A 27,923-nucleotide genomic window follows, 5' to 3' on the forward strand; every position below is an offset into this window, starting at 1 on the left:
CAGTGGCAGTCACTTGACGATTAAAAATATTTATCATTATTTAAGTGACTAGTAATTTTGGTTTATCTAGATAAATGGCATTTCTATTCCAGAGTATTATCATCAAATCCATGGTATAAATACAAATGCAATTATTTTTCTTCAGTTTCATTTACCTCACATCCTAGTAAATGTCACCCTGGATCTCTGACATTTCTCACCACCGTCAGATACTGCAGGGGAGTGTTTAGAAAAAGTTAGTGATATTTATGAGCTGTAGGATCGGATATCGTTGTCCCACCGCTGCTCTGGAGAGAGACAGCAGGAGACAGCAGCCTGGTGGAGGTCTGGTAGCAGAATCAGAGATGTGGGACACATGCGGACTCCAGAAAACATCTCTGAAACACTCCGCCTTGGTAAAACGTCCTCAGGCTTCGTCAGCTCGTGTTAGGAGGAAGCACGGAGGTGTAGCAGCCCCGCAGACTGACAGATCAAATCAGACTGAACACTGCTGGAGAGAAAAGGCAGAGAGGATCAAAAAGAAGGAGGGAGGGAGGGAGATGAGAGGAGGAGAGCGGAGGAAACGTAGGTTTTGTACTGAACAGAAAAGGTGTTGTTAAAGGAAAGTTGAGAAGAGGAGGAGGACAGGGAGAACAAAAGAACAGCAAGACAAGAGAGGAAGGAGAAGTCAGCTGGATGGAGACAGAGAGGAGCGGGGCAGCGGGCGTACTCTGACACGTAAGGAGGACAGAAAAGTGAGGATGAGCTGAGTTTTCCTGCACAGATGAACACAAACAGCTGACACACATTCACTGTCGCCTGAAGCTGCAGAAGCGACACAGAAAAGATGCAGCAAATAGAGACGTTAATTAATGTTTCAGTTCTTCAATAATGCATGAAACAGGCCAGCATGATGAACTCGGTGGTTCTCTTTGGATCCCAGTCAAGTGCTGCTGTGAAGAAGTTGTCAGCAGAAGATCGGCTTTTGTGTGGCAGTAGGGACAAAATACTCGCAGGGATTCATCACAATAAACAGTTACAGTGACACAACAGGTCTGTGTTTGGAGGATCTGTTCATAAGTCAGTGATAGTTTGAATATGGCTGAACACTGATGCTGGAAAATGTGGTAGATGAACCCAGAGTCAACCTGAATTTCATCATCTGAATCTGTTTTTCTGCATCAGAGCTAGTAATGCAGAAAGAGACAGACTGTTGCTTTGCAATCTGAGTCACAGAGTGATCCTTGCAGAGACGATTCAGATTCAGTCATGGTTCGGTTTGTACCTTGGTCTGGGTCATGGTTTACCTTAACAAGAACAAAAGCAACAGGAAGTCTTGGATGAATGTTTCTAGAGTTTTGATTATTCTGAACAGGGATGGGAATCAAGAACTGGTTCCAACTGGCTCAATCCATCTACATCAGGGGTGTCAAATGCAAGGCCCTGGGGCCAAATCCGGCCTGTTGAACAATTACATCTGGCCTGCGAGATCATAGCATATTGGTGTTATAACTGGCCCACCAGTATGAGGTCTGCAGATTTCCTCCAGTAAAATAATGTCAACTTCAACTTGATTATTAAAAATATCCTTGTTAAGCCATAAAAATCTGAGAAGTAAAGAGTAAAAAAGATTTCATGAAAAGTAAAAAATGTGTTTTTATTTCATATTTTATGTTTTGCATCTCAAGATTAAGACTCAGACTAATCAATTTGACATTTTATTTCATACTTTGACCTTTTCTACTCAGAATTTGGACTTTATACGTCACATTTTATCTTTTAGATTCCCAATTTTAAATTTTAAGTCATATTTTAACCTTTTCAACTCCTTACTTTGTTCTTTTTAATCCCGAATTTTGACTTTTAAACTCATGATTTCAAGTTTTTTCTTATATTTTGACATTTGGAATTATTAATTTTACATATTTTCACCTTTTGGACTCCCAATTTTAATTTAAGTCATATTTTAACTTTTTAAGTCATTATTTTGAATTCTAGCACATATTTTGACATTATCACCCCCATATTTTGGCTTTTTAATCCCATATTTTTACCTGTCAGACTCGCAATTTAGAATTTGATCTCATATTTTGACCTTTCAGTCTTGTGTTTTTAACTTTCTACTCATATGTTTGCTCTTTAAAAACATTATTTTTCTATTTTTAACCCCTTAAAGCTTTTTTACTCAAATAATAGCCAGAAAATTATCTTTTTTTGTAACTGAAGTATTTATTTAACCCTCTACCCAAATCCAAAAAAAGAAAAAAAATTACATAAATTTTTTTTTGTATCACATTTGATACATTTAGGTGTTTTTGGCAACCGATAATCCACTGTAGGGCTTTTTTTATAATTTATCTGCCTGTATTAAAAAATATTTTTAAAATATTAATCATTTTGATGAGATAGAGTTCCCATAAAAGTGTGTATCAAATATGATACAACAGGCATTTAAGGGTTAATATTGTGTTCTGATCATTTGAACTAATAAGTTGATATTTTTATATCAGGTTTGGACCCTGTTAGGCTCTCAGGTTCGACCTTAATCCAGAATCAGGGACCTGCTGTGATTGAGTTTGACACCCCTGATCTACATCATTCACATGTAATCTTAACAATTCCCTTATGGATGCCATATTTCTACATGCCTTGAAAAGAATTAACTGAGACATTTCCAACAAAAACTTTATTTTTTGTATATTTTAGCATGTTCTCCTCACAAACACTTAATGTTTAACATTTTTAGTCATTTAAACTGTCTATTAGAGCCAGTGATTAAAGGGTGCTTGTCACTGACTCTCACTAAAGGCATACATCTGGCTCAGTGTTCAGAGAAAAGAGTCGTTAACAGTGAAACCCTATATAGTCTACTTTCTCCAAAAATGAAATTCACAGGGAGGAATTGATAAAGGATTGCATTGATAAGCAAAATTGATAATGGCATCAATGTCAATAAAATCATGTCATTTGCCATCCCTTATTTTGAGTCTAACCATGCAAAGCAGATACGTTAGCTGTAGCTATGGTATAGTGGCAGCTTCATCAGATTTAAAAATTCTCCCAGCAGGCTTTGGCATGAGTTTGCAGCAGTTCCAGGTAGGGCTGAATTTGGGAAAATTGCTTATTTTTTCCAGTATTGAAATTGTATCAATATGTGATTATTTTTTAAGTATGCATTTTCAACAAGCACAAGCGATAAATCATTTTATTTTTAATCCAGAAAAATATTAAATAGATTAAACTGGGGCTGAAGGCCAAAAAATATCTTCTGCAATTATTTAAACTAATTTTGAAATTTTTATGTGAATTGCATTGCATAAAAATATAATGATGTGGGGGTGGCATGGTGCGGGGGTTAGCGCTGTTGCCTCACAGCAAGAGGTCCCTGGTTTGCTTCCCCGTCATGGCCTTTCTGTGCAGAGTTTGCATGTTCTCCCTGCGCATGTGTGGGTTCTCTCAGGGTACTCCGGCTTCCTCCCACAACCAAAAAGACGTGCTCATTAGGTTAATTGGTGGCTCTAAATTGGCTGTAGGTGTGAGTGTAAGCATGCTGAGGTCAAAGGTTCTCATGAGCCCGATGGGTCAGTTCAGGGCTTTTGCCGTTTTCTGGTTGCCATGGTTGGTGTGAGCATGCCTGGTTGTTTGTCTCTATATGTCAGCCCTGTGATTGACTGGCGACCAATCCAGGGTGTACCCCGCCTCCTGCCCAATGATTGCAGGGATAGGCTCCAGCCGGAGTACTTTTCATTAGACTGACAGCAGAAGGAGGAGGTTTTGGTCCTGATGGACCCCAGCCTCCTGCCAGAGGGGAGGGCCTCAAAAAGTCCATGTCCAGGGTGCAATTTTACCTGCATGCTTTAGAGACATACAGGCGGTGGAGAGATCACCCTCTCTGCAGAGTGGATGATACGCTGTAGCCTGTTCCTCTCCCTCATGGCTGCACACACTGTACCAGACAGTTATTGACAAACTGAGGGTGGATTCGAGGATGGCGGTGTAGAAGTGCATGATCATTGTCTTTGGCAGGTTGAATTTCTTCAGCTGCTGCAGGAAGTGCAACTTCTGCTGGGTTTTTTTGATGCGGAAGCGAATGTTCAGCTGGGTAATGAGGGTCCCCAGCAGGTGGAAAGGAAACTGAGGAGTCCTGGGGGTTATGGGTGCATGCTGTTTTTACATTAGTTGTTTTCTAGCTGTTAGCAAACAGAAGCATTACCACTACCTGAATTTGGGTGTGGATACCATGTGGAGATCCTTTTTTTTTCATTCAGATGCATGGAACCATGACACCCAAACAGATACTGTTGCAGCCTTTAATTCTAGTGTTCATCGCTGCTAAACAGAAATATCGTCAGCACTATTCTCTGATCCCGTGGGTCATTTTCCTGTATCTCCCAGGCCGTATTTCTACTTTAATTGTTTATTCATCCGCAGCATTGCTGACTTGTTTTGCATGTTACCCTGTCAGTTCTGCATGCTTTCTTTTATTCCTGGGCTTGGAAATAAACATTTGACTGAAGCATTTCTGTGTGAGGATGCTAAAAGCCCCAGATGAGCTGGAGGCAAACTTTTCCAATTTCTAAAACGAGTTTGGAAGCTGATCATAAATGTTCATAAAGCTCTGATATGTCGCTGTTTTTCTGCATGCATTGAAGAAAGAGCTTTGGGTTCTTCCTATAAGTGTGGTAATAATAAAAACAGTCCACAGAGGGAGAGAATGCAGGACACAGTTTGAGGAAGGACACATTAAGGTTATTGTGAGCTCAGGGATCAGATTTTTTGGAGTACCCCAGTTATGTCTTATCTGTGTTAATATATTCCTGGAGACCTGGAGAGACCTGGATGAGCCACCAAAAACTGGGGTATTGGAGCCATGTGGCCCCGTTTTCTGTAAACTCCTCCATTAGCGCTAACAGGTGTGGAGGAAAATGCCCCAAAATAGATTCACATTCAAAACTGTCCACAATTAAACTGAGCGAGTAGTGTTGGCACGAGATTAACCCCTCAGCTCCTCCTCTTGTGCTGGCTTGCTGTGGAGTGAGATACTGATTTCCTCAATGCCTCTGACCTTATAAGGACAGCATAAAGTGGAATTATGGGAGTTTGGTGGCTAATCATCCTGAATAGTCAAGGTTCGGATGCTTTTATACAACGGATATGTGAGAATACATCAGTCTAAGTCAGGGGTGAAAAACTCAATCACAGCAGGGGCCAGATTCTGGATTCAGGTATAATCTGAGGGCCTAACAGGGTCACCTTTTTAACCATCCTCTAAGCAGTAGAGACACAACTTGTCGACTGCCCCTCCCACAATGCATTGCATGTCAACAAACATGGCGCCGCCCACTGAAGACAGTCAAAGTACATGATCGAAAATGGATCAAAAATGGTTAAAAAGACGCTCATTATCGGATGTAAGGCTGTGGATTTAACTCCAAAGACCCTGAAAAATCACCTAAGTTCTGGGCTCTCTACACTGGTGTCCTTTAGGGCTACAGAGACTTCAATGGTAGCAAACGAACAGCAAAACTGTCAGCTTTCAGAGGAAAAAGGAGTAAGTGTCTATCGCATACGGTTCAAAAGTTATCAATGTTTTAATTAACTGTGTCTCTTAGTGTTGTATACAACAGCGCTGTCCTAGCCTGGAGCCAAGTTCCAGGCTCTCTAGAAAATGTTTGCAGGGGCATGCAGGACGGAGTAATATGTGGCACTGATTGCCCCCATTACAGGTAAATTGTATAGAATTTGTGTAGAAAAAAATCACTTCTTTGCAAAGTGTATGTTGGATCGTTCTAAAGATAACTGCAGCACTCAGCTCCTTTTAGAGTTGTAAAGTACTACTTTTCCTCCATTCCCATCCATTCTTAGTGGTTGATCCCACTTCATGAGCTTCACATGGGTCCATTGTCATGAACAATATCTCAGGATTGCTTTAAAGGATTTTACTGGAGCTTTGTGCTACAACAGATGTACAAAAATATCCTTCCTAACTGTACTACCACTGCCCAGAAATTGTGGACCTGGTGGAGACATATAACCACCAGGGCAGCTCTGCTAAATTTCCGTCTTGCTTTTTACTCATTTTAATGCCTTTTTCTGTTTTTTTTTTTTTTTTGCGTAATGCTCAGTACATTACAGGCTGTTAGAACAATCACAGGTCCTTCTAAATTACACCAAAAACTGCACACTAGAACATGCACTTTTTTTTTTCGAAACTGTGCACCCAAAATCAAAGTACCATCCAAACCATTACCTCTGTGAACTGTGACACCACTGATCCTAAATAATATGATTTATATTGATTGATCAGTTTCAGGAGCAGTATTCCAACCCTCAATTTGAGTTGCAACGGGGAGTAATGTTATGAATTACAGGAGCAGCTTCTCAGTGACTCTCGCCCAGCTTTGTGCAGCGTTATCGGCACATCTGTTCAACAAGCTGTTCAACATTAGAGCGTCTGAAGTTTCCAAAATAATCCCTTCACAAAGTGGAGGGAAAAAAGGGTTTAACAGAAGAGGAAGAGCAGGAAAAATGGATGATGTGAATTACACCAAATGGACATTTTTTCATTTCACATCGCTAGTTTCTGAAGATTTTGATCTCACTCAGGGATGTTCAAAGCAGCTGTTGTTGTCCTGGTTTGAGTGATGCAGCCATGATGAAGGGTGACCCCGCCCCTCCACTCTGCTGATCCACCCTCAGAGTTTTCTATGTGGGTTTGGTTTAGAGCCGACATTGATTTTAACTGTAATTGATTTGAGCGGTTAATGCTTACTGTTAAACATTTCAGTGTTGATTTTAACACTCAAAGTGTAACTTTACCATTCAGTGTTAATCTAACTCTGTAGAGCAAGCTCTGCCCACTGCCATTTCGAATCTGGGGGGCAGAGTTTTCCCATAGTGCCTTTGTGCAGAGTGTTTAGATGTGTTTAGATGTTGCCTGTTGTACATTGATCACTTATAGGATTCATCTGCACATTTTTTTCGGTGAATTTTGTTGTTTTTTGATGTTTAAACAACCACCCGAATGGTTGCTATGGTAGCTTCTTTCTCCTCCATGGCAGGTTTCTAAACCAGCTATGTGCATACCGCCACCTACTGTATCAGACTGAGTATACGCAAGTGGGTCCAGGCACGGATCAATGTTGCTAGTGTGAAAGCACATTGATTGATGCTGACCTATCCTGAGATTTCAGTCTGCGTTGCCCCTTTAAAGCAGATCACACTTGGGGCACCACCAAGGAAGCGAGGCCCTACAGTAGTAGTCAGTAAACTGGTATCAATACCCTTTCTGGTAAAATTTCATCCATGGTATAGATTTTTGCAGCACTGTCTTTTAACACTTTTATTATGGTTCACTAGAGACATAAAAAATGCCTGCATTGGCCTAACAAAGTGATTTGTTACAGACAGCAGCTCAGTCTGAGTTATCAGCATGTTTCACTCTGAACTGCCAAACAAAAAAGTCAGATCCGAGGAAAAGAACTGAAATGAGCATCAAGGCCTGAGGTGTGATTGCACCAAAGTGGGGGTACTTTTCAGTGCGGATGTTACTCCCAGCACAGCCAGTACCTTTTTTCTTCTAGCTGACAGTTACAGGTACCACATTTTGGTTTGATTTGATGCACAGTTCCTGTATGCTTTTAGCTCCTGCTCCACATCAGTGATATGATAAAATGACATCAAGTCATAGAACCTGTGAGACTATACACCGGATTCCAAATTATTATGCAAATGATATTTTTCTCTGATTTACCCAAATAGTCAATGCAAATGACAGTCAGAATATTTTTCAAGTCATCAACTGTTAGAGAATCATTAAATGTTTTTGAACAAACCTCCCAGTGATGACTATTATTTTTCTAAAATAAAAAACCTCAAAATGCACTGCTCCACATTATTATGCACAGCAGAGTTTCAGAACATTTTATAGGTTGTAAAGAACTGAAAATGGTCATTTGTTGAATTTGCAGCATTAGGAGGTCGTATTTACTGAAATCAAAGCTATTTCAATCAAAAACATCTTAACAGGCAAAGTTACACCTTAACATCGGAGCCCTTCTTTGATATCACCTTCACATTTTTTTGAGTTTTTGGAGAGTTTCTGCTTGAATTTATTTCCAAGATGTCAGAATATCCTCCCAGAGCTGCTGTTTTGATGTGAACTGCCTCCCGCCCTCATAGATCTTTAGCTTGAGGATGCTCCAAAGGTTCTCAACAGGGTTGAGGTCAGGGGAGGATGGGGGCCACACCATGAGTTTCTCTCCTTTTATGCCTATAGCAGCCAGTGACACAGAGGTATTCTTTGCAGCATGAGATGGTGCATTGTCATGCATGAAGATCATTTTGCTACAGAGGGCACTGTTCTTCTTTTTGTGCCATGGAAGAAAGTGGTCAGTCAGAAACTCTATACACTTTGCAGAAGAGTTCATCTTCACATGTTCAGGGATCCTAAAGGGGCCTACCAACTCTGCCCCCATGATTCCAGTCCAAAACATGACTCCGCCCCCTCCTTGCTGATGTCACAGCCTTATTGGGACATGGTGGCCATCCACCAACCATCCACTACTCCTCCATCTGGACCATCCAGGGTTGCACGGCACTCATCAGTAAACAAGATTGTTTGAAAATGAGTCTTCATGTATTTCTGGGCCCACTGCAACCGCTTCTGCTTGTGAGCATTGGTTAGGGGGGGCTGAGGTTTATGCACGACTGCAAGCCTCTGGAGGATCCTACACCTTGAGGTTGGTGGGACTCCAGAGGCACCAGCAGCATCAAATACCTGTTTGCTGCTTTGTAATGGTATTTTATTGGCTGCTCTCTTAATGTGATGAATTTGTCTGGCAGAAACCTTCCTCATTATGCCTTTATCTGCACAAACCTGTCTGTGCTCTGAATCAGCCACAAATTTCTTCACAGTACGATGATCACGCTTAGGTTTTCTGAAATATCGAACGTTTTCATACCTTGTCCAAGGCATTGCACTGATTGAAACTTTTCAGCAGCAGAGAGATATTTTATATTTCTCATATTGCTTGAAACCTGTGGCCTGCTTAATAATGTGGAACAGTCTTCTTGAGTAGTTTTCCTTTGATTGGGCTCACCTTGCAAACTAGTTATGACAGGTGCCTGATTTCAGTGATCCAAAGAGCCCTGAGACACAACACCATCCATGAGTTTCATTGAAAAACAAAAAAATGGAATGTTTATGACTCTCAAATCCGTTGTATAGCAGTATGGAGTTTGAAAATACAGAACTGGCTCTTTTCAGTCCTGGGTTTTGACCTCCATCCCCAGTGAAGAAATGTTGATATATTATTGGGATATAATTTGGCAGTTCATACTTAAACTGACTGCCTTCTCTGTGCTTTTCTGTGTTTGACTTCCTGTTATGGTCAAATGCTCTGTCTAGCTTGACCCCTGCTAGAAATGGCTCCGTTTGAAAGTATTGACCCAGTGCATAGACCTAGAAAGAGTTGTGTATAGGTTCTTCTAGCATGTGTTGAGGGGAAGCAAGCATTGAGTAGAAAGGGTGCAGCTATCTCAGAACGCTGCATCAATGGACCCTGGAGAAATTCCTTTACTTCTCACTCACCCTCCCTCTTTTCCAGCTCTGTCAACATGTCAAAACACATACATTTCCTGGTTTCAAAGATGAGAGAGTGACGTCAAACATGCTGAAGCGGAGGCTTAAATAGTATTACACAAACTAAAGGGTGATGTCAGGACAACTACATCCTCACCGACACCGGCCGCGGTCAAACGAGGACGTGCTCTTTAAGATTTAGGGCTCTCTGGCAATCTGAAATCAACATTGTTTTATAAGAGGACTGTGTTTTTATCCTCATAACACACAACTACACAGCTTTACTTTGAAGGGAAAAAGTCTTTGGACTGTTTCAAAAATGCACCAGCAAACATCTTTTGTTTAAAAGACGAGAAACACTCTGTCTTACAATGTCACTGATTTGTTTTGTGCTTTTAAAGGAGTGTTTCTTTTTCAGCGCTCTGTCCAGATTTCATCATTTTTAGTAAAGACAGTAAAAATACTCCGTCAGAGAGACTCCATGGTTTAACAGCCATTATTTCTATACTCAGAAACTGTCAGGGTGTTTTGTCAGATCAAACGTTTAGCATGTAGAACTGGCAGTTCTCCTGAGCACACCTGAATTTAGCTACATTTCAAAGGGGCTTCTGCATTGTAATGACATCAATAGCTTATGCAGACCTTGGATTTAGCTGTTTTTTTTTTTTTTTTTTCTCTGTTCAGAGGAACAGGACTTCTGTGGGAACAGAGATATTAAGTTGAAAGGAAAATCCTCTCATTGACAACCCAGCAAAACTCCAACAGGCCAAGTCTGCAGATTTGGATGTTTTTTGAAGAGAGAGGAGAAGAAGAGGCTGAGAGTCAGCACTCTTGTTTCTCATTGGTATGTGCGGGAAAAGTGGGTTTTAAAGAGGAGAGAGCTCAGGCGCTGACCCGCTCTCTGAATTATTGGTTATGATAAGAGGACGTGCTGTGGTGGCTGTGCTGCAGAGCACGCTCCTTTCTCTTTTTTTAACAAAGGCCCTCTGCAGATTCCTCCTCATTTAAAGTCACATAGGATATCTGAGGCCGATACAAGGCTGATTTATTTCTACTTTGGCATGAAGAAAACAACATGTTAGTGCTTTTTCTACATTATTAAACGATGATTATTTGATCCCAGATGACTGATTGGCGTGCTCATGAAGTGCATTCAGATACAGATGTTTTCAGCTGCAGTATCACACGGCTCCATGAGGAGATGTTTTATCTGCCGGGTACTTCAGAATGATAGACAAACATCTTGACTTTCTTCTAGAGCTGGTCACACATCCATTAATGTGTAGCCTAAATCAGTGGTTCTCAAATGGTGTGGCAAGTCTAGGTGTGCCTTGGGAATTTGTACAACCTTACGCTGTTAGTACAAATTTATGGCAAGTAGTGAAATCAGGCCTGCGCACAGATCTGGCTGGGCCCCTGAACAAAAAAAACAAAACAGAGAATGGGGCCTGCCCAGGTGTGATTTACTGATATCAGTGCATGTGTGTTGGATCAGCAGCATTTTGTCAATTTTTCATCTCTTTTTACCTCTTTTTACCAATTGTTTGCAACTTTTAATCATTTTTTTTACCACTGTTTTGTCACTTTAAACCTATTCTCTGGGCACTTTCTTTGCCAGTTTTACTATATTTGGGTCATTTTTTGCCAAATTTTTCATCACTTTCAATTCCTTATAACCGCCTTTTTGCAACTTTGAACCCACTATTGCAACGTTGTGCCAATTTCACCTATTTTTGCCTTTGTTTAGACACTTTTTTCCCCCATTTTTGCCATATTTTTTAGTCCTTTTACTACCTTTGCCAAGTCTTTTTACCTAATTGACACTTTCAACACATTTTTGCTACTGTTAACCCATCTTTTGGACACTTTTTGCCAGTTTTTGCCCATTTTTCACTTTGTTTCACCATTTTTGCCCGATTCTGCCATGTTTTTGCATCACTTTTAACAATGTAAATATGGTGCGCCTCAAGATTTTGGCTTAACCTTTGGTGTGCCTCGGGCAATCATGCTACATTTTTTAACTTGAAAAGCAATCATTCAAACCATTCATTTCATTTCACCTAAATACGATCAGAAGATGTTGGCCTTGTGTACTATAGAGAGCTAAGTGCAGATTCAGCCAAAATGCTCCAGATGCTTTTACTGTGAAATTTCACCTTCATAAAGCCACTTACATTCAGAGCTCCACTTGGCCCGCTTTCAGGAATTCCATAGAGCATTGATCATCAACTGGTGGCTGAGGGTCAGCTCCACTGGATCACACGCCCGCTCATCCAGCCGATGTCTGCCCTTTATTCTGTTACAGAGTTTTGTAAAGTGTGATGGCTCCATCTCTGACTTGTTCGGGGTGCATCTTAGCCCTCTACGCTCTTCAGTACCTGTATGGACTGGATAATGGGGCAGGTACCAGGGGCAGCGAACTATGGAGTGTCATATGGCAATGTACAGACAGTAGATGTTCTTGTGGGGGGTCTCAACTTGCTGAGTGAGGAGGATAAAGCATTGGGGATGCCTTGGATGCTGCCATCGAATCTGTGTCTGTGAATGGTGAGAGCGTGGAAGTTGTAGAGCAGTTCACCTATTTTGGCATCAATCGATCTGCTGACTGGGAGCTGGTTTGAATTACAGACTTGGACTCAGGCATAGGGCAATGGATTCCCTGAGCAAGACAGTGTGGCTTTCCCGGTATCTGTGCTTGCAGGAGTAAGTCGAATTCTTTGGCCTTGGCCTTGGTCTCACTGTACTCTCTTGAGGCCTGAACATTGACTGATGGCCAGAGGTTCCAGCTGGACTCCTTTGTAACAACTTCTCTTCAACGTGTCTTTGGGTAATATTTGCAAGGCAGCGTGTCTAATGCTGATGCGCTCAGGAGAGCGAAGATCGGAAGGGTCAGCTGCCTGATACGAAACAACAGCTGCACTTTCACAGGCATCTGGTATGCTTTCCCGGGCCTGATCCAACTCCCCACATACTGGGTGCCCAGGACCCAATGGGCTGGTCCAGATGCTGGGGGTGACCGGGTGTATCGTGGAGGGGGCAGCTGGGAGAATACCTGGAGAGATGGGGGCATGGCGCTGGAGGCCTGGAGGATGATCACCAGAAATTTACACATAGGACGACTGCTCCATACACCAAAGCACCACAGGTTTGCTCCAACCGAAGGCGAGCGACCTCGCTCACTGGAAGCATGTCTAGAGCCCTGCGCTGGGGATCATGGGAGAACTGCAACTGCAAGGAATAGTATGTCAACAGCGGATGATTTTACCTTTTGGGCCCAATTTATCATCTATTCTGGTAGAAGTCCATGATATTATTGCTTCATCCATTGATGAGTACATTAGGAAGCTAAAAGATTAACATTTGCTCAAAAGATCTGTGGTTTTATGTAAAATTCTTTGGCTAAATGTCCTCAAAAGTAAACTTTTCCTCGTCAATCTTTTTTTCTCTTGGTGACCCTTTGCTCTCGCTGCAGGATGAGTATCTTGAACAAAGCGGAGCAAGGTGGCGCTCCGGGGACGTGCCGCTGCCGGACTGGAGCGATGGCTGTGGAAATGCTCTGATAGACTAGAAAGGAAGTGATGTGCTCCGTAGTACGATTTGCCGGCAGATTGTGGCGCAGTCACTGCTTGTGTAAATTGGAGGTTAGGAGTGCCAAACCAGCATATGCTCCTATACCTGACCTGATTTCACAACTTGGCCTTTTGGTTGTGTTTTTCTGTGCAGAAACCTCTTCTTGCCCCTCATCAGGAATTCTCTGCTGCAGCTTAATGTCATCTGCAGATAACCTGTTCCAGCCTTGTCTTTTTTTTTTTCTTTACAGGAGGCAACTGAAATTCACAGGCCATAGGATTAGATATTTTATGGATGCAGTGTGCACAGTGAGTGTGCTAGGATAGTTTTGCATTCTTGTGTAATTGTTCTGCAACTTTATATAGTTTTATATGATGATCAGTCTTTCAGAGGAGAAAATAAAGTGTAACTTTATAACATATAAAGCTTAAAACTTCTACTGTTAATCTGTTTGATAGAGGTGTAAACAGACTGTTCACATTGCAGTGGGAATTTTTGCTTTTCACCCACAGCAGGAAGACGGATAAACTGTTGATTGAGACAACAAAATGTTGCAGCAAGCAACACTTTCAGCTCATGTGATGGCACCTACACTGTCTGGTGCTGTCAAGAAACACAACCCAAAAGTCATGTGTCTGCGCCATGATTTAAAAAAATAATAGTTGTGATAATGTACCTGTGTGGAATGTAATCAAAAAGATTATCCCAACTTCATGCCTGCCTGTGGGAAACCAGAGCAGATTTCATCATACAGCGAATCCATCATGAAACAGGTAGAATCAGGTTTTCTAAAAGAAAATATTAAACCTCACATAAATCTATCCAGGGCCTGGGAGAGTGGCTCACACCTTACGCATACACAGACAGACTCAGAATCAAAGGCTTCACCCTCACACCTGGCCTGGAGCTGGAGGAATGAAGGCATGAGAGGTGAACGCGGAGCCACGGGAGGGTGGGGGGAGACAGACACGGACGAGGGAGGGGGAGGGAGAGAGGTCATCTCTACAGGTATGAGAGGAAGAGCAGCAGATCTCGGTGCAGATCCGATAGATGTGGACTCCTTCAGGCACAACACAAACTCTGCTTTTCTGCTCCGCGTTCATCCTTCTGAAGTTCTTCCTTTTGTCTCTCGGCCTCAAGCTCTCTCTCCCTCTCTCTCTCTTTGTTCGCCCTCTCTCTCTGTCTTTGCTCTCCTTTGCAGCCGTCTTATATAAACCTGTCACTCTGATCCACTCAACTGTCCGCCCTTTTTCCCTCCCTCCATGTACCATCAAAGGCTCCTAACAAACAAACAAACATGGAAACTATAGCAGGGAGTTTAAATTTAAACAGTCTGAAGTGAACCGGAAAACTTCTGCAATAGAAAGAGTCCTGCTGGAACAATAGAAACTTACTTTGAGTGCTAAAGCTCAGGGGGACGGTATGGGCCAGAAAAGTTGGGATATCTGATATAAAAACTACAGGAGTGTGAAAAAGTCTTTGCTCTCTTCCTGGTGTCTTATTTTTTGCCTATTTGTTACACTTTAATGTTTCAGATCATCAAACTAATGATAATATTGGATATAATAACCTGAGTAAATACAAAATGCAGCTTTAAATGATGATTGCTTTTGTTAAATCATGAATTATTTTGATATACCACATTTTTTTGAAAGCTGAGTTCAATTTCACTATCGGACACCAAGGCTTGATTTGTTGAATCCAGAAATGCCTTAAATAGAACCTGTCTGACTAAGAGAAGTAGACTTAAAGAGCTCAAAAAGCAACACATGATGGAGTTATCTAAAGTAATTCTAGAACAGGTGAGAAAGAATTTATCATCTATCAGTCTGGAAAGGGTTGCAAAGCCATCTCCAAGGCTTTGGGACACCAGCTAACCATTGTCTACAAATGGGGAAAACTTGGAACTGTGGTGAACCTTCCCAGGAGTGGCCGGCCCACCAAAATGACTCCAAGAGCATATCAACAACTAATGCAGCTAGTCCCAAAAGAACCCAAACCATATCTAAAGACCTGCAGGCCTCACTTGACTCAGTTAAGGTCAGAGTTCATGACTCAGGAATAAGAAAGAGACTGGGCAAAAATGGAACCCATAGGAGACTTCCAAGGCCAAAACCACTGCTGACAATAAAAGACCACAAAGGCTCATCTCACATTTGGCAAAAAATATCTCAATGATCCCCAAGACTTCTGGGAAAATATTCTGTGGGCTGGCGAGATAAAAGTTGAGCCTTTTGGAAGATGTGTATCCTGTTACATCTGGACTAAAACTAAAGCCAGGTATATACTGTGCAATTTGATGCTGACTCTATGAGAGTTGTAGTGGGGCCCAGCTCACACTTGCAACTGAATCACTTAGGATACACAACCGTTGCACACAACTTGTACACTCAAGGTCTGATGGTCCTGCATGACCTTAGTGCTCACACTGTACGAGCAAAGTCGGGACAGACTTTGCCAAAAATCTATGCAGTTTCCTTTGAAAAAGTCTCTCACACTGAGGTTAAAGTTGCATCTAGTGATATCCTCTCCCTCTGTCTCCTTCTATCTCACTCCCTATTACACACACACAGCATCGCCATCCATGTCAGCTGGAGGTCCATGGGTTGGAATATTTCCTGCTCATTTACTCCCTTTATTACAGCAGGGGTGTGGGGGGCATTAGAAGGTCATTCCTGTTGTTGTCATGTTGCTTTAAGATGCAGTCAGACGGCTTATAAAGGAAAAAAATGCCTCAAAGTTGAGGGTTCTGCTTATGGTTCTGTCATTATCAAACATGTCAGAAATCTATCCGACCAGTCAGGAGCACCTTGTCGGACCGTAGTTGGGTCGTGGTCACGACCTGACTCAAAGGCTGCGTTCACACTGCAGTTAAAAGTGACCTGAATCTGATTTCTTTGCTCACATGTGACTCGTATCTGATTTTTTTCTGACAGTGTGAACAGTGCAAGTCAGACTGAATCAGAATCAGGCCACTTTCAAATGTGGTTCTAAATCAGATATGTATCTGATCTTTTGGAAAATGACTGCAGTGTGACCAGGCAAACAAAAAAATCAGATCTGAGAAAAGGTCAGAATTAAGCATTCAGACCTGCACTGTGAACATGGCCAAAGTCAACTTCCATGCGAGTCATGCAACTCAAAATTCTTGTCTGAATCAGATGTAATTGCATGCCTGTCTTTACACAGCATTTAATCTGAAGTACATCATACCGACATTCAAACATGGTGGTGGTATTGTGTTGGTCTGGGCTTGCCTGGCTGCTGCAGGACCTGGACCACTTGATGTAATTCATGGAACCATGAATTTGGTCCAGAAGATCCTAAAGAATGTCCCGCTGTTAGTTCATAACCTCAAGTTTAAGAGCACTTGGGTTATATAGCAGGACAATGATCCTAAACACACCAGTAAGTCCATGTCTGAATGGGTTGAAAAACAAAATGAAGGTTTTGGAGTGGTCTAGTCAAAGTCTGGACTTAAATCTGAGATGTGGTGGCAAGACCTTAAACAGGCTTAAACACGCCTCTTGTTGCTGCCAAGAATGGAAAGACCAGTTTTTAGGTTTAGGGGGCAATGACTTTTTCACACAGGGCCAGATAGGTTTGGATGGCTTTTTTCCCTTAATAAATGAAACTATCATTTAAAACCAGCATTTTATATTTATGCAGGTTATCTTTGTCTAATATAAAAATTGGTTTGCTGATCTGAAACATTTAAGTGCAACAGAAAGGGGGAAAAACTTTGCACAGCACTGTACCTTTGTGCCTATTTCTAGGGGATGAGGGATGTACATCATTTTGTAGTTTGGGTTCATGTGTTTGGTTTTTGGTGTGTTGATTTGAAACAAGAAGGGCCTTGATTTCAGGAACAGTTTTCATGTAGAAATGTCCAAGTTTGACAAAACAAGATTTTAGGGATTTGAAGTTTCTGATGAAAGTCAAAGACAGAGTTAATGATGATCGCTTTCAAACATTCAGCACCTCCTCTACATTAATGCACAAACTGCTATTTATATATACTTATATAACTGATCACAAAGGGACGGGATGAGCTTTTTCTTTTTATTATTTAAATGAATTCAGTCAGAGACACAGAGGAAAGACTTTAGTATAGCAGATACTTCTATTACCTTAAAGACAGATGTGCATGCTTACCTTGACTGGAAGAAATGTACTCTTTGATAGATGAACTAATCAGGCATTTCCATGTTTTTGTGTTCATCCACAGCTCCAGTCGGACCAGGACCACGGGAATGGTGTGGTGAAGTACGTCCTGTCTGGGGAGGGAGCCGGCACCATCTTTGTTATTGATGAGAATAACGGCGACCTGCATGCCACGCGCCGCCTGGACCGAGAGGAGAAGTCTTTCTACATCCTCAAAGCCACGGTGGTCAACAAACGGACGGGAATCAAGCTGGAGCCAGAGACCGAGTTCACAATCAAACTACACGACATCAACGACAACGAACCGCAGTTTGCCCAAGAGGTTTACACCGGGAGCGTGCCTGAGAGGTCGGATATCGGTAAGGACGGAACATCTCACTGTGCCTTGACTTTAATAGATAACGGAAGCCTCCAAGGGGTAAACCTGATGTTGTGATAATAAGGATTTTAATGTGTCTCTCAGGTACGTCAGTCATCCAGGTGACAGCTACAGACGCCGATGACAGTATGTACGGAAACAGTGCCAAACTGGTGTACAGCATCAGCCAAGGGCATCCATACTTCTCTGTGGACCCAAACACTGGTATGTTTGACAGAATAGTCCTTTAATTTCATTGCTGTACTGAAGAACGTGTAATAGTTATCACTCACAGTAAAAAGTAAAAACACTCCCAGATATAGTTAAAAATAAATCTACACAAAGCTTGATCCTAAGCAGCATATCACAGCCATTCAGGGAATAAAATTAAATAAAAAAATAAATAAGAGGATCTGCTGATTTTGGGAGCATAAAACCAAATGTATGCATTAAAAAAAAAACAATAATTAACAAGGTAAAACGCTGAAATGTCCTAGTTTCAAAAGTGAAAAAATACAAATTTTCAGCTTTAAAGTCATATATATTCAACTTCAAGAAGTCATGAATTAACCAACTCAAATTTTTTACATTTAAAAAGTCAAATGTACACGTGAACAAATGTACTCTAAAAAAATCTGAAATTAACAAGAAAACAACCCTGAAATTTTCTAGTTTAAAAATTCATAAATTAACAAGAAAAAAACATTAAAATGTTCAACCCAAAAAAAACTCATAAATGTATGAGAAAAACTTTCAAAAAGTTTAAGTTTAAAAAGTCAAATGTACATTAATAAAACCTTAACATTTTTGTTTAAAAGTCATTAGTTAACGAGAAAAAAAAAAACAAAATTTTCAGATTTTGAAAAGTCATTAATGTATAGAAAAAAATCTTGAAATTTTCTTCTTCAAAAAGTCGCATATGTTTGAGAATAAACTCAAAATTTTCAAGTTTAAAAAATCATATCTACTTGAAAAAAACATTACATTTTCTACTCAAAACATCACACAATAACAAGGAAGAACTAAAGATATTCAAGTTTAAAAAGTCATAAATTAACAAGAAAAAACCTTGAAATGTTCAACCTAAAAAAAAATCATAAATGTGTGAGAAAAACCTGAAATTTTCAAGTTAAAAAAGTCATAATTTAACAAGAATAAAACTTGAATTATTCAACCTAAAAAACTCATGAATGTGTGAGAAAAAACCTTAACATTTTCATTTAAAGTCATTAGTTAACGAGAGAAAACTCAAAATTTTCTGGTTTGAAAAGGCATTAATGTATAAGAAAAAACCTTCAAATTTTCCATTTCAGAAAGTGCCATATGTTTAAGAAAAACCTCAAAATTTTCAAGTTAGAAAAGTCAAATGTACTTGAAAAAAATAGGACATTTTCTGCATAAAACATCATACAATCACAAGGAAGAACTAAAGACTTTTTAAAGAAGTTTGAAAAAGTCATAAATATCAGAGAAAAACATTTTTAAGTTTCTAGCTTGAAAGGTTTTGACTTGAAAAGACAAAAAATAGTTTGAAAAGTCATAATTTTACAAGAAAAAAAAAACATTTTTTCAGGTTTTAAAAGTCGAATGTAGAAGGAAAAAACCCTCAAAATGTTCTTCCTAAAAAAGTCATAAATTAATAAGAAAAAAAATTAAAATCTATAAGTTTTAAAAGTTTTAAACTAATAAAGACTCAAAATATTCAAGACTAAATAATCATAGATATATGCGAAAACATCTCACAGGTTTTAAGTTTAAAAATTATGCATTTTAAGGAAAAAAAACTTGACATTTTCAAGTTTAAAAAGATTTTTACAAGAACATCAACATAAAAAGGTGTCCAACTTGAAAAAAAAAAAACGGGCCTATTTCAGCAAAATACTGTACAGATTAGACATCACTCTAGTGTCACTTCAGAGATATCAAATTATTCTACAGATCATAATGACTCTGATTATTTTAATCCTGTAACACTTATTTATGGGAAAACTTGCTAAATACAACTTAATAAATGCAATAATTACATCAAAACAGATGGTGTGTTCTGACCATCAGCCTGAGCTGATCTGATGTTACTAATGATTACTGTTGCTAGTATTGTGTTAGTTCTGATCTCTGACTTACGTTTATGTTAACCTCATTGGGTGTTACCATATTTGTAGTTTACATCCCACACACCAGGAAGTTGTATATGGCTTCAACTTTAAGTGTGGCATGTTGTTAGAGTTTGGCTGATGATGAACACGAATCAGCATGTTAAAAGTAAATGTTGTCCTATTGTTTTGTACAGGAGTGATCCGGACCGCCCTGGGTCCTGGAGACATGGACCGTGAGCAGAGGGAGCACTACCAGGTGGTGATCGAGGCTAAAGACATGGCCGGACAGAGAGGAGGCCTCACCGGCTCAACCGTGGTCAACATCACCCTCACGGACGTCAACGACAACCCGCCCCGATTCACCAAGAGTAAGAGAGCAGCACGGACACAAACGCACACAGAGACTGAGTTCAGAGGCAGGGCGGGAAAGCTGCTGTTGTTTTTGTCATATCTTGTTAAATATGAATAATCTTTGCTGAAGAATGAAATGCTGGCAGTCAGAGAGGGTAAAGTTTCTGATTTCAGTTAACATCGGCTGTTAACTTTAAATTGAACATCAGGAAGTGGAAAATGAATTACTCAAATGTCACAGAGTTTAAGTCCACAAATCAAACGTCCCCTCAGGAATAAATAAGAAGTTGCATCTAAATAACATTCCTCACTTTTAATGAGAAAAAAACTGTTTTATTGATTATTTTCAGGGTAATAAAATTTGCCAACAGTGCTGGAAATGTTCAGAGTGTGAAGCAACTGTTAGTTTTAATTTCACCGAATGCACCCCCCCCCCAAACTGGTTTCCTTCAGTGAACATTTCAAAGTGAATCAGAGAATTTCTCCTCGCTGATTTGACTGAATCAGAACTTTCTGCTCTCTGACAGCTGCAGAGAGCGTTTGAAGTCGTGCGAGTTCATCAGTCAGTTTGCTGTCAGTCTAAACTTCACACAACAGAAACAGGAATCTTCACTCGATACGATGAAGCTTAAGATGCCGTCATTAGATCTGAGCACTCGAAGCAAAATCAGAGAGAGAAGAGATGAGCCTGACCTGAGCTGTGGGGTCGTGTTTATGGTGTGCTCAGGCCAAATCTGTGTGGAGTATTTACTGAAAAACACACGCATGTTTGCATCAGTTGAAAAATTGTTGTGACATTGGAGTTTGAAAAGTTGTGTCTTCTTGTAGACAGATTTGAAAAGTTTTTTGAACACAGCATCCTTTTGACCTCTGCTACTATAAATCAGGCTGCATTTGGGTTTATAATGCTGAGGTATGACAGATTAAAACAGACTTTAATGTGACTTGTTAGACTCAGTGTCTGACTGTCTCTCAGGGTAGACATGGAGATTGTAGTTTATTTCCATCATAGACATCCTGCTGATTCTAGATAACTGGGACCTGTCTGAAAATTGGTGGTGGCTTTTCCCATCATGCCCTTGGGTTTAGATGTGTTTAGATGTCACGTGTTGTACAGTGACAACTGCTGAGCTTCCTTTTCTCATGTCTCTGGTGTAATTTGGTTGTTTTTAATATTAAGCACTTCTGCACCATGAGTGAAGTTATCCACTGCTTGTGGCAGGGTGTGGCGTACAAGAAAGGGTGGTGTGCTGATTTTCATCAGTGAGTGTTTTTCAACTCTGTATTTGTCTCTTAAAGACCCTTTAAAATGAAAATGAATCTGTACTAAAACGTGTAACTTCATGAAATTAAGCTTCGACCTTATGATCAAAGTGCAGGTGCCTGGCTCTGTGCCAGAGAAGAGACTAAAGTTGAATCTCAATTCTCCCCCTAACTCTTTGGGCGCCAGAGTTTTTTCAAGAAAATATTCAATTTTGATGTCAAGATTTCAAAAGGCTGTAGCTTGAAAATGGTTAGAGATAAAGGCATACTGTAAAAGAGAAAAATCCTCAGTATGACCCAAACTTTGTGATGGGAGTAAATTCACTCATCTAATTTGCATATTTTGACATCACCAGGCAGACTCCACCGCCATTGGCTGTGTGTTTTCTCCCACGGCTTCTAACATGGCTGCCCCTACCTCCGCAGTGTTTTTACATTCCCTACCTCCATCACTATTCGATGGAGGTTGATCACCCCGATACCCCAACCACGTCCCCTCCCTCCTTGGCCACAGTGAGGCAAAGCGGCCTCAGTATGTGCTGCTTGTGGACTATCATGGCGCACGGACATGCTGCCGGTGCTTACAGACGCTCCATCAGTCTCAGCCATGGTTTCACTGGATGACTGAACGTCATGTCAGAGGATGAATATTCCCCTTTTCCTCCCGGCATTGTGAGTTTTCTTGCTACAATTCGCTCTCTTTCTCTCCGTTGTGCTCCGACTACAACCCCCGCCTCCTCGTCTCCTCGAGTGGGGGCGGGTCTTTCAAAACTCTCTCTCTCCAAAATTTTGAATAGAAACACACCCACAAGTGCTGCTGGGATTGAAGTTACTCATGTCCGCCATCTCCTAGTGTAAAGTAGTAACAACATTAAGCACCATATTTGCAGCTAGAGCCTGTTTAATTCAGCAATGTTGCTTGTCGCAATTTTGTGACTTTGGCACTTAAAGGGTTAACCCTCAATCTTACCCTCAAGCTCAACCCTCAGTCTTAACTTGTCCCTCAAAACCAAGTGTAAGGGCCATCTCGTGACTTAGCAATGGGACATCCTTTAATAGCAGTTATGATTTCAGACTGTAGAGGGCAGTAATGCGCCAAAACTGCGTAGTCTGTCGATTCAGAGGAAGAAGAACAAGAACGTAGAAGAGGAGGCTCACAATCGTAAAAAACAAAAGTAAATGTCACTCTACAAAAAGGCAAATAATCCATAAAATAACACTAAACTAATATATTGGAGTGGGTTTTGTAATTTTTAGATCTCTATTAACAAAGGAATTTACATTTGTAGCTCGATTTCTTCCCCGCCATCTTTCTTTGAGTGATAACCCACAATACCAAGGGAGCTCCAGGAACATCTCAAAATTAAAGGAGATAAAGCCCTCAAACTCGCCCCTCAATTCAACTCTCGGGGAATTGGGACAGCCCTCACACTTTGCCCGAATGCGCATTTTGAGACTGAGGGTTAAGGGGAGAATTGGGATTCAGCCAAATTCCATTTTCTGGCTCAAATCAAATCTCTGTTACGGTTTAAATGATCTATAGACCACTGTGGCTGATAGATTTGGCAAATTTACTTCACAGTGAACAGAAAAACAGCATTTAACTGACTAAGTGAAGGTAGTGACATCAGCTTACATCAGACAGTACTGAGATGAACTGCTCTGTAATTTTATATTGTAGTGTTAAAGGGACGGGGTCATTCCCCACTGTGGGCTCATGACATCACGAGCACACATATTGCCCCAGCCCACATAAAACCTAGCCAGGAAAGACGTGAAAAACTTTCAAACGGTCTTGATCCAGAATTCAGTCACATGTAAATCTTAGTGTTTTCACATGTTTACAGCAACCATATTCCAGCATATCTAGTGTGTTTTTGGATTTCACTTTACGGGGAGATCTTCTACCACAAGATCTCACAAGACTAAAATATCACAAGATTTCTTGTCAAGGTGAAAAATGTCTCATGAACAGGCTGCCGTGAAGTGGTAGTAAAGAAACAGAGCAGAGCTGAAACTCCATCACGTTTGAAAGAGCGCTGACCTACCCTCGCCCGTCCCCACATGTACTCATTCCACCTGCATATTACTCAGAAACTAAGGAAAATAAATCATGTGTAAATTAAATCTGCTGTTGCTAAATGTGTGCGCAGTCACAGAGAGGATATAGTATTCAATTAGTGCATAATTACATGTAGATTCTCACACAGAGATAGCTTGCAAAGTGAAGATGCTTCTCAACTTTAGCTCCTCTCCTCTCCTGCAGACTCTGTTTATCTCACTCTGTCTGTGTCACTCATCAGGTGTTGGCTTCATGTCACAGCAATCAGAAACTTGGCGTGAGTGACATAACTGCCATTTTTGCAAAGCAGTTAACCTTTAAACTCTGCCATAGAGTGCTTTTGTTTGCTCCAGAAACTCGAGATATTGGCGCTAATGAATGTGCAATGTGGTTACATCTATTAGTGTGAAGCCCTCTTACTCCACATGCATTATTTACTAAAAGCACTCACCAAATAAGAGTATGTCTACAAGTCATTTTTTAAGATGTTTTTTCTGGGCTTATCATGCCTTAATTGATAGAGGAGGACAGTGGACAGAATGGGAAACAGGGATAAGAGAGCTGGGGAGAGCCATGCAGGAAGGGGCCACAGGCAGAATTCAAACCTGGACCGACCGCATACATGTGGTGCGCGTTAAACCACGAGGCCACCTGCACCCAAGTCTACAAGTCATTTAAACAAGGAATACAAAGTCCGTGCCCTCAACTCAACCTGATAGACATGTGTGTGAAAGAAGTAATTCCCCTGAGTTATAAATGAAAACAGCTCAGCTATCCTCATATCTTTTATTAAATCATCTTTAATATGCCCCATCAATGGCCAGTTTATTAGGTACACCTTGCTGGTTTGGAGTTGAACCCCGTTTTGCTTTCAGATCTGCCTTAATTCTTCTTGGCATAATTTCAACAAGATGTTGGACTCATTCCTCAGAGATTTTGGTCCATGTTGACATGATAGTATCATGTAGTGCTCATCTGCTTCACAGTTTCAGGTGTGGTGCATTCAGAGATGGTATTCTGCATACCTTGCCTGTAACACATGATTATTTGAGTTAGGCCTGGGCGATAAGATCTAAATATCCAATCACAGTATTTTTCTTGCCCTTTATGATAACGTTATTATATTAGGGTATTACATAAATAAAAATAGAAAACACATTTACATGCATATACAGATGCTGCAAACCCTCTCCTCCTCCTCTTAAAACAAACCGATGATGGCATTCTGAATTCTGAGGTGAATCAAGCCACTATTAACTATACCATATTTCCTATTGGTAGTATTCACAATAAAAGCAATCAAGAAATTATAACAGCTGGTGATTTTTATTTTGAAGAAATCAGCGGTGGTACCAGCGACTTTGTGCAGCTGCAGTGCTTACAGCTGCATCTCTTACTCTGTTTAACTGTTTAACAACTCGTTTTTTGAACTCAGCATGGAATTGCATTCACCGAGTCACGAGTTTAAACACACTTTCAAACTGTTGTTGAAGCCGAACCACTGCAGCACTGGGATAAAAAACAGACAGGGCTTGCGTTAAAGCCCCAGACAGGCTGACAGATACTTTCTGCAAAGCTAGCACAGTCGCTAAGCAAGCTGCTGTAGCATCAGATGTGCAAACTACAACTTGAGGCAGACATTTAAACCGGTAATGACGGTGTTGCAGAAATCCATTCTGAGGCAGAAATTTTACCGGTGATGGTATTCATACCTGTTCAACGCCCACCACTTATTTGAGTTACCGTTGCCTTTCTGTTATCTTGAACCAGTCTGCCCTTCCTCTTCTGACCTCTCAGAGAAATCAGCAGTTTACCGATTGGTCCGTCTTTCAAAGTGACTTAAATCCCCTTTCTCTTCATTCTGATGCTCGGCTTCAACTTCAGCAAGTCGTCTCGACCACACCTACATGCCTAGATGCATTGAGCTGCAGCCATGTGATTGGCTGATCAGCTATTTGTGTAGACAAGCAATTGATTAGGTGTACCTAATAAAGTGGCCAGTGAGTGTATGTTGTTGTAAGTAATTATTATTTGGTTCACCCATGACCTGATTTAAAACAGCTGATCTGGGCGAGGAAGATTTTAATTTTTCATATCAAAATGATTGGAACGAGCGTGGAAACTTTACAGAGTTATAGTGTAATAGTTTATTTTAGATTATAATAACCACGGCATGACATTTTAATTGTGCATTGGTGTGTGTTTCAGTATCTATCGTTGTTGTATACTTGTAGTAATGAATGGTTTAGGTTAAACCTAGACTTAGAACATGACACATTAGTGTACCTTGTCACCATTTGGAACCACTGTTCTGAGATTTCTGATACAGAAATTAAAGATTACTGAGAGCAGAGAGCAGAGGAAGGGATCAGAGATTAGGGGCATGTACTGCTGCACACGTTACTGTCATAGATCAGTAACTGTTGACACGTCAGAGACAGAAACAGACTTCTGAACGTTCAGTACAGACTCCATAAGTCATTGTGTCCGTCTCAGCGGGAGCAGCGTTCCCTCTCAGCGTGTCGATCTGTTCACAGCACAGCTCTTTTCCTCTGCAGTAACCAATCCCTGCTTCCTCCAGCTGTGTTTGTCCTTCCAGAGGAATTAAACCGAGTAACATTAATTCTTCCCGAAAGCCTTCTTAATTAATTAAACTTAATTAATCTTTAATCACAGGAGCAGTCTCACTGTAAACATGAGGGTTTGTACCCTGCTGTGTTTCATTAGTCAGTAGGAGACACTCTGATGTACTGTTTCTTAATTATATATTTTATATCCATATTTAATCTCAGAATTTGGACATGCACTGCTTCTGAGCTCCAGCTTCATGTTATTTTGTTTTGGTTATCCAGTGACTTCTTTTGTGGTGAATCCGTTTATCATCAAGTCAGTGAGAAGTCACAGAAACACTTCCAGACTGCGTGGAAAGACTTAAACTGTGTGTTTTGTTCGACCAAAATCCCATAATTCAAAGCTTCTCGATAAACAGGGCAAAGTGGTGCATAATTCAGTTTAAGAAGCTGGATCAGTCAATATATGACATTTTTATGCCTCTCTTCTGGCAGTAGCCTGGGCTGAGGCATGATGTATTCAGGTTGTTGTCCCGTCCGTTTCTGCAAGCAGATTTTGAGATAACTGTAAAAGGTTTGACTGTTTTTTGTCAAAGTTTGTAGAAATATCTGATTTGACTCAAGGATGAACTCATTACATTTTAGACGTACATGGTGAGAAATCATGGAGGTCAGAGTTTGAGTCATGTTCATGCTTTTTTCTCTTGTTCGTGAATGCAACATCTCAAGGACGGTTTATAGATTTTCACAAAGTTTCACTCAAATTATCCAGTCTAACTGAAGAATATACTTGCTTCAGTTTGGAGATGAAACCTCAAAGGACGAGATCATTAGACCTAATATTCATCGCTTGTTTTAGACTACGATAGAGAAAGATCATAGTTAAGGGGTGTTGGTCAAACCTTCCACTAATGTCCACTCTGACTAAAGCAGGGGTGTCAAACTCAAGGCCTGAGGGCCATATCCGGCCTGCAAGATCATAGCATATTTGTATTATAACTGGCCCACCAGAGGTCTGCAGATTTTCTCCAGTATAGTAATGTAGTTTGATTATTTAAAATATCCCTGTTAAGCCAAAAAAAAATCTGAAAAAGTAAAGAGTAAGAACGATTTCATAAAAAGTCAAGAATTTGGAGAAAGAAATTAATTTGTTTTTATTTTATATTTTCAGTTTTGCATCTCAGATTATGACTCAAACTCGTGATTTTGACTTTTCATTTCATACTTGGACCTTTTCAGCTCATACTTTGGACTTCATATGTCACATTTTTATCTTTTAGATTCCCAGTTTTGAATTTTAAGTCATACTTTGACCTTTTCAACTCCTTACTTTGGCTTTTAAATCCCATAGTTGGACTTTTAAACTTGTGATTTCAAATTTTTCTCATATTTTGACATTTGAAAGTAATACTTTTTACTTTTTATATCATATTTTGACCTTTCAGACTCCCGACTTTAAATTTCAGTCATATTTTTAACTTTATAAGTCATTATTTTGAGTTCTAGCTCATATTTTGACATTTTCAACTCCAAATTTTGGCTTTTTAATCCCATATTTTTTGCCTGACAGACTCACAATTTAGAATTTTAAGTCATATTTTGACTTTTAAACTCATGATCTTTTGTTTGTTTTCATATTTTGACATTTCAAACGTATGTTTTCAACTTCTTACTTGTATTTCCTCTTTAAAAACATTATGTTTCTATTTCTAATATTGTGTTCTGAGCCTTTGAACTAATATGTTGATATTTTTTATCTCAGATTTTGTTCCTTTAAACTTATTATTGTTACTTTTTGTGAATTTCCAAATGATTTATCATCAGTGTTGTTGATATTTTCATATTCTACTTCTGGTGAAAATGAGGTTGACAGTTATGGTTAAATGTTGACCCTGTTAGGCCCTCAGGTTAGACCTAAATCCAGAGT

The 27,923-nt window shown here is 40.3% G+C and overlaps 1 protein-coding gene across 1 annotated transcript in view; it reads left to right on the plus strand.

The window, feature by feature from the left end:
• Window positions 1–27,923, plus strand: part of LOC121520480 (cadherin-6-like) — a 170,750-nt gene that overhangs the window by 70,935 nt on the left and 71,892 nt on the right. The window contains exons 3-5 of the mRNA XM_041803944.1: window positions 17,361–17,655; window positions 17,760–17,879; window positions 19,945–20,118. Of these exons, the coding sequence (XP_041659878.1) occupies window positions 17,361–17,655; window positions 17,760–17,879; window positions 19,945–20,118 (589 nt within the window). The remainder of the gene's footprint in view (window positions 1–17,360; window positions 17,656–17,759; window positions 17,880–19,944; window positions 20,119–27,923) is intronic.

The sequence above is a fragment of the Cheilinus undulatus genome, linkage group 13 (genome assembly GCF_018320785.1).
Source record: "Cheilinus undulatus linkage group 13, ASM1832078v1, whole genome shotgun sequence".
Taxonomy (NCBI): Eukaryota; Metazoa; Chordata; class Actinopteri; order Labriformes; family Labridae; genus Cheilinus; species Cheilinus undulatus.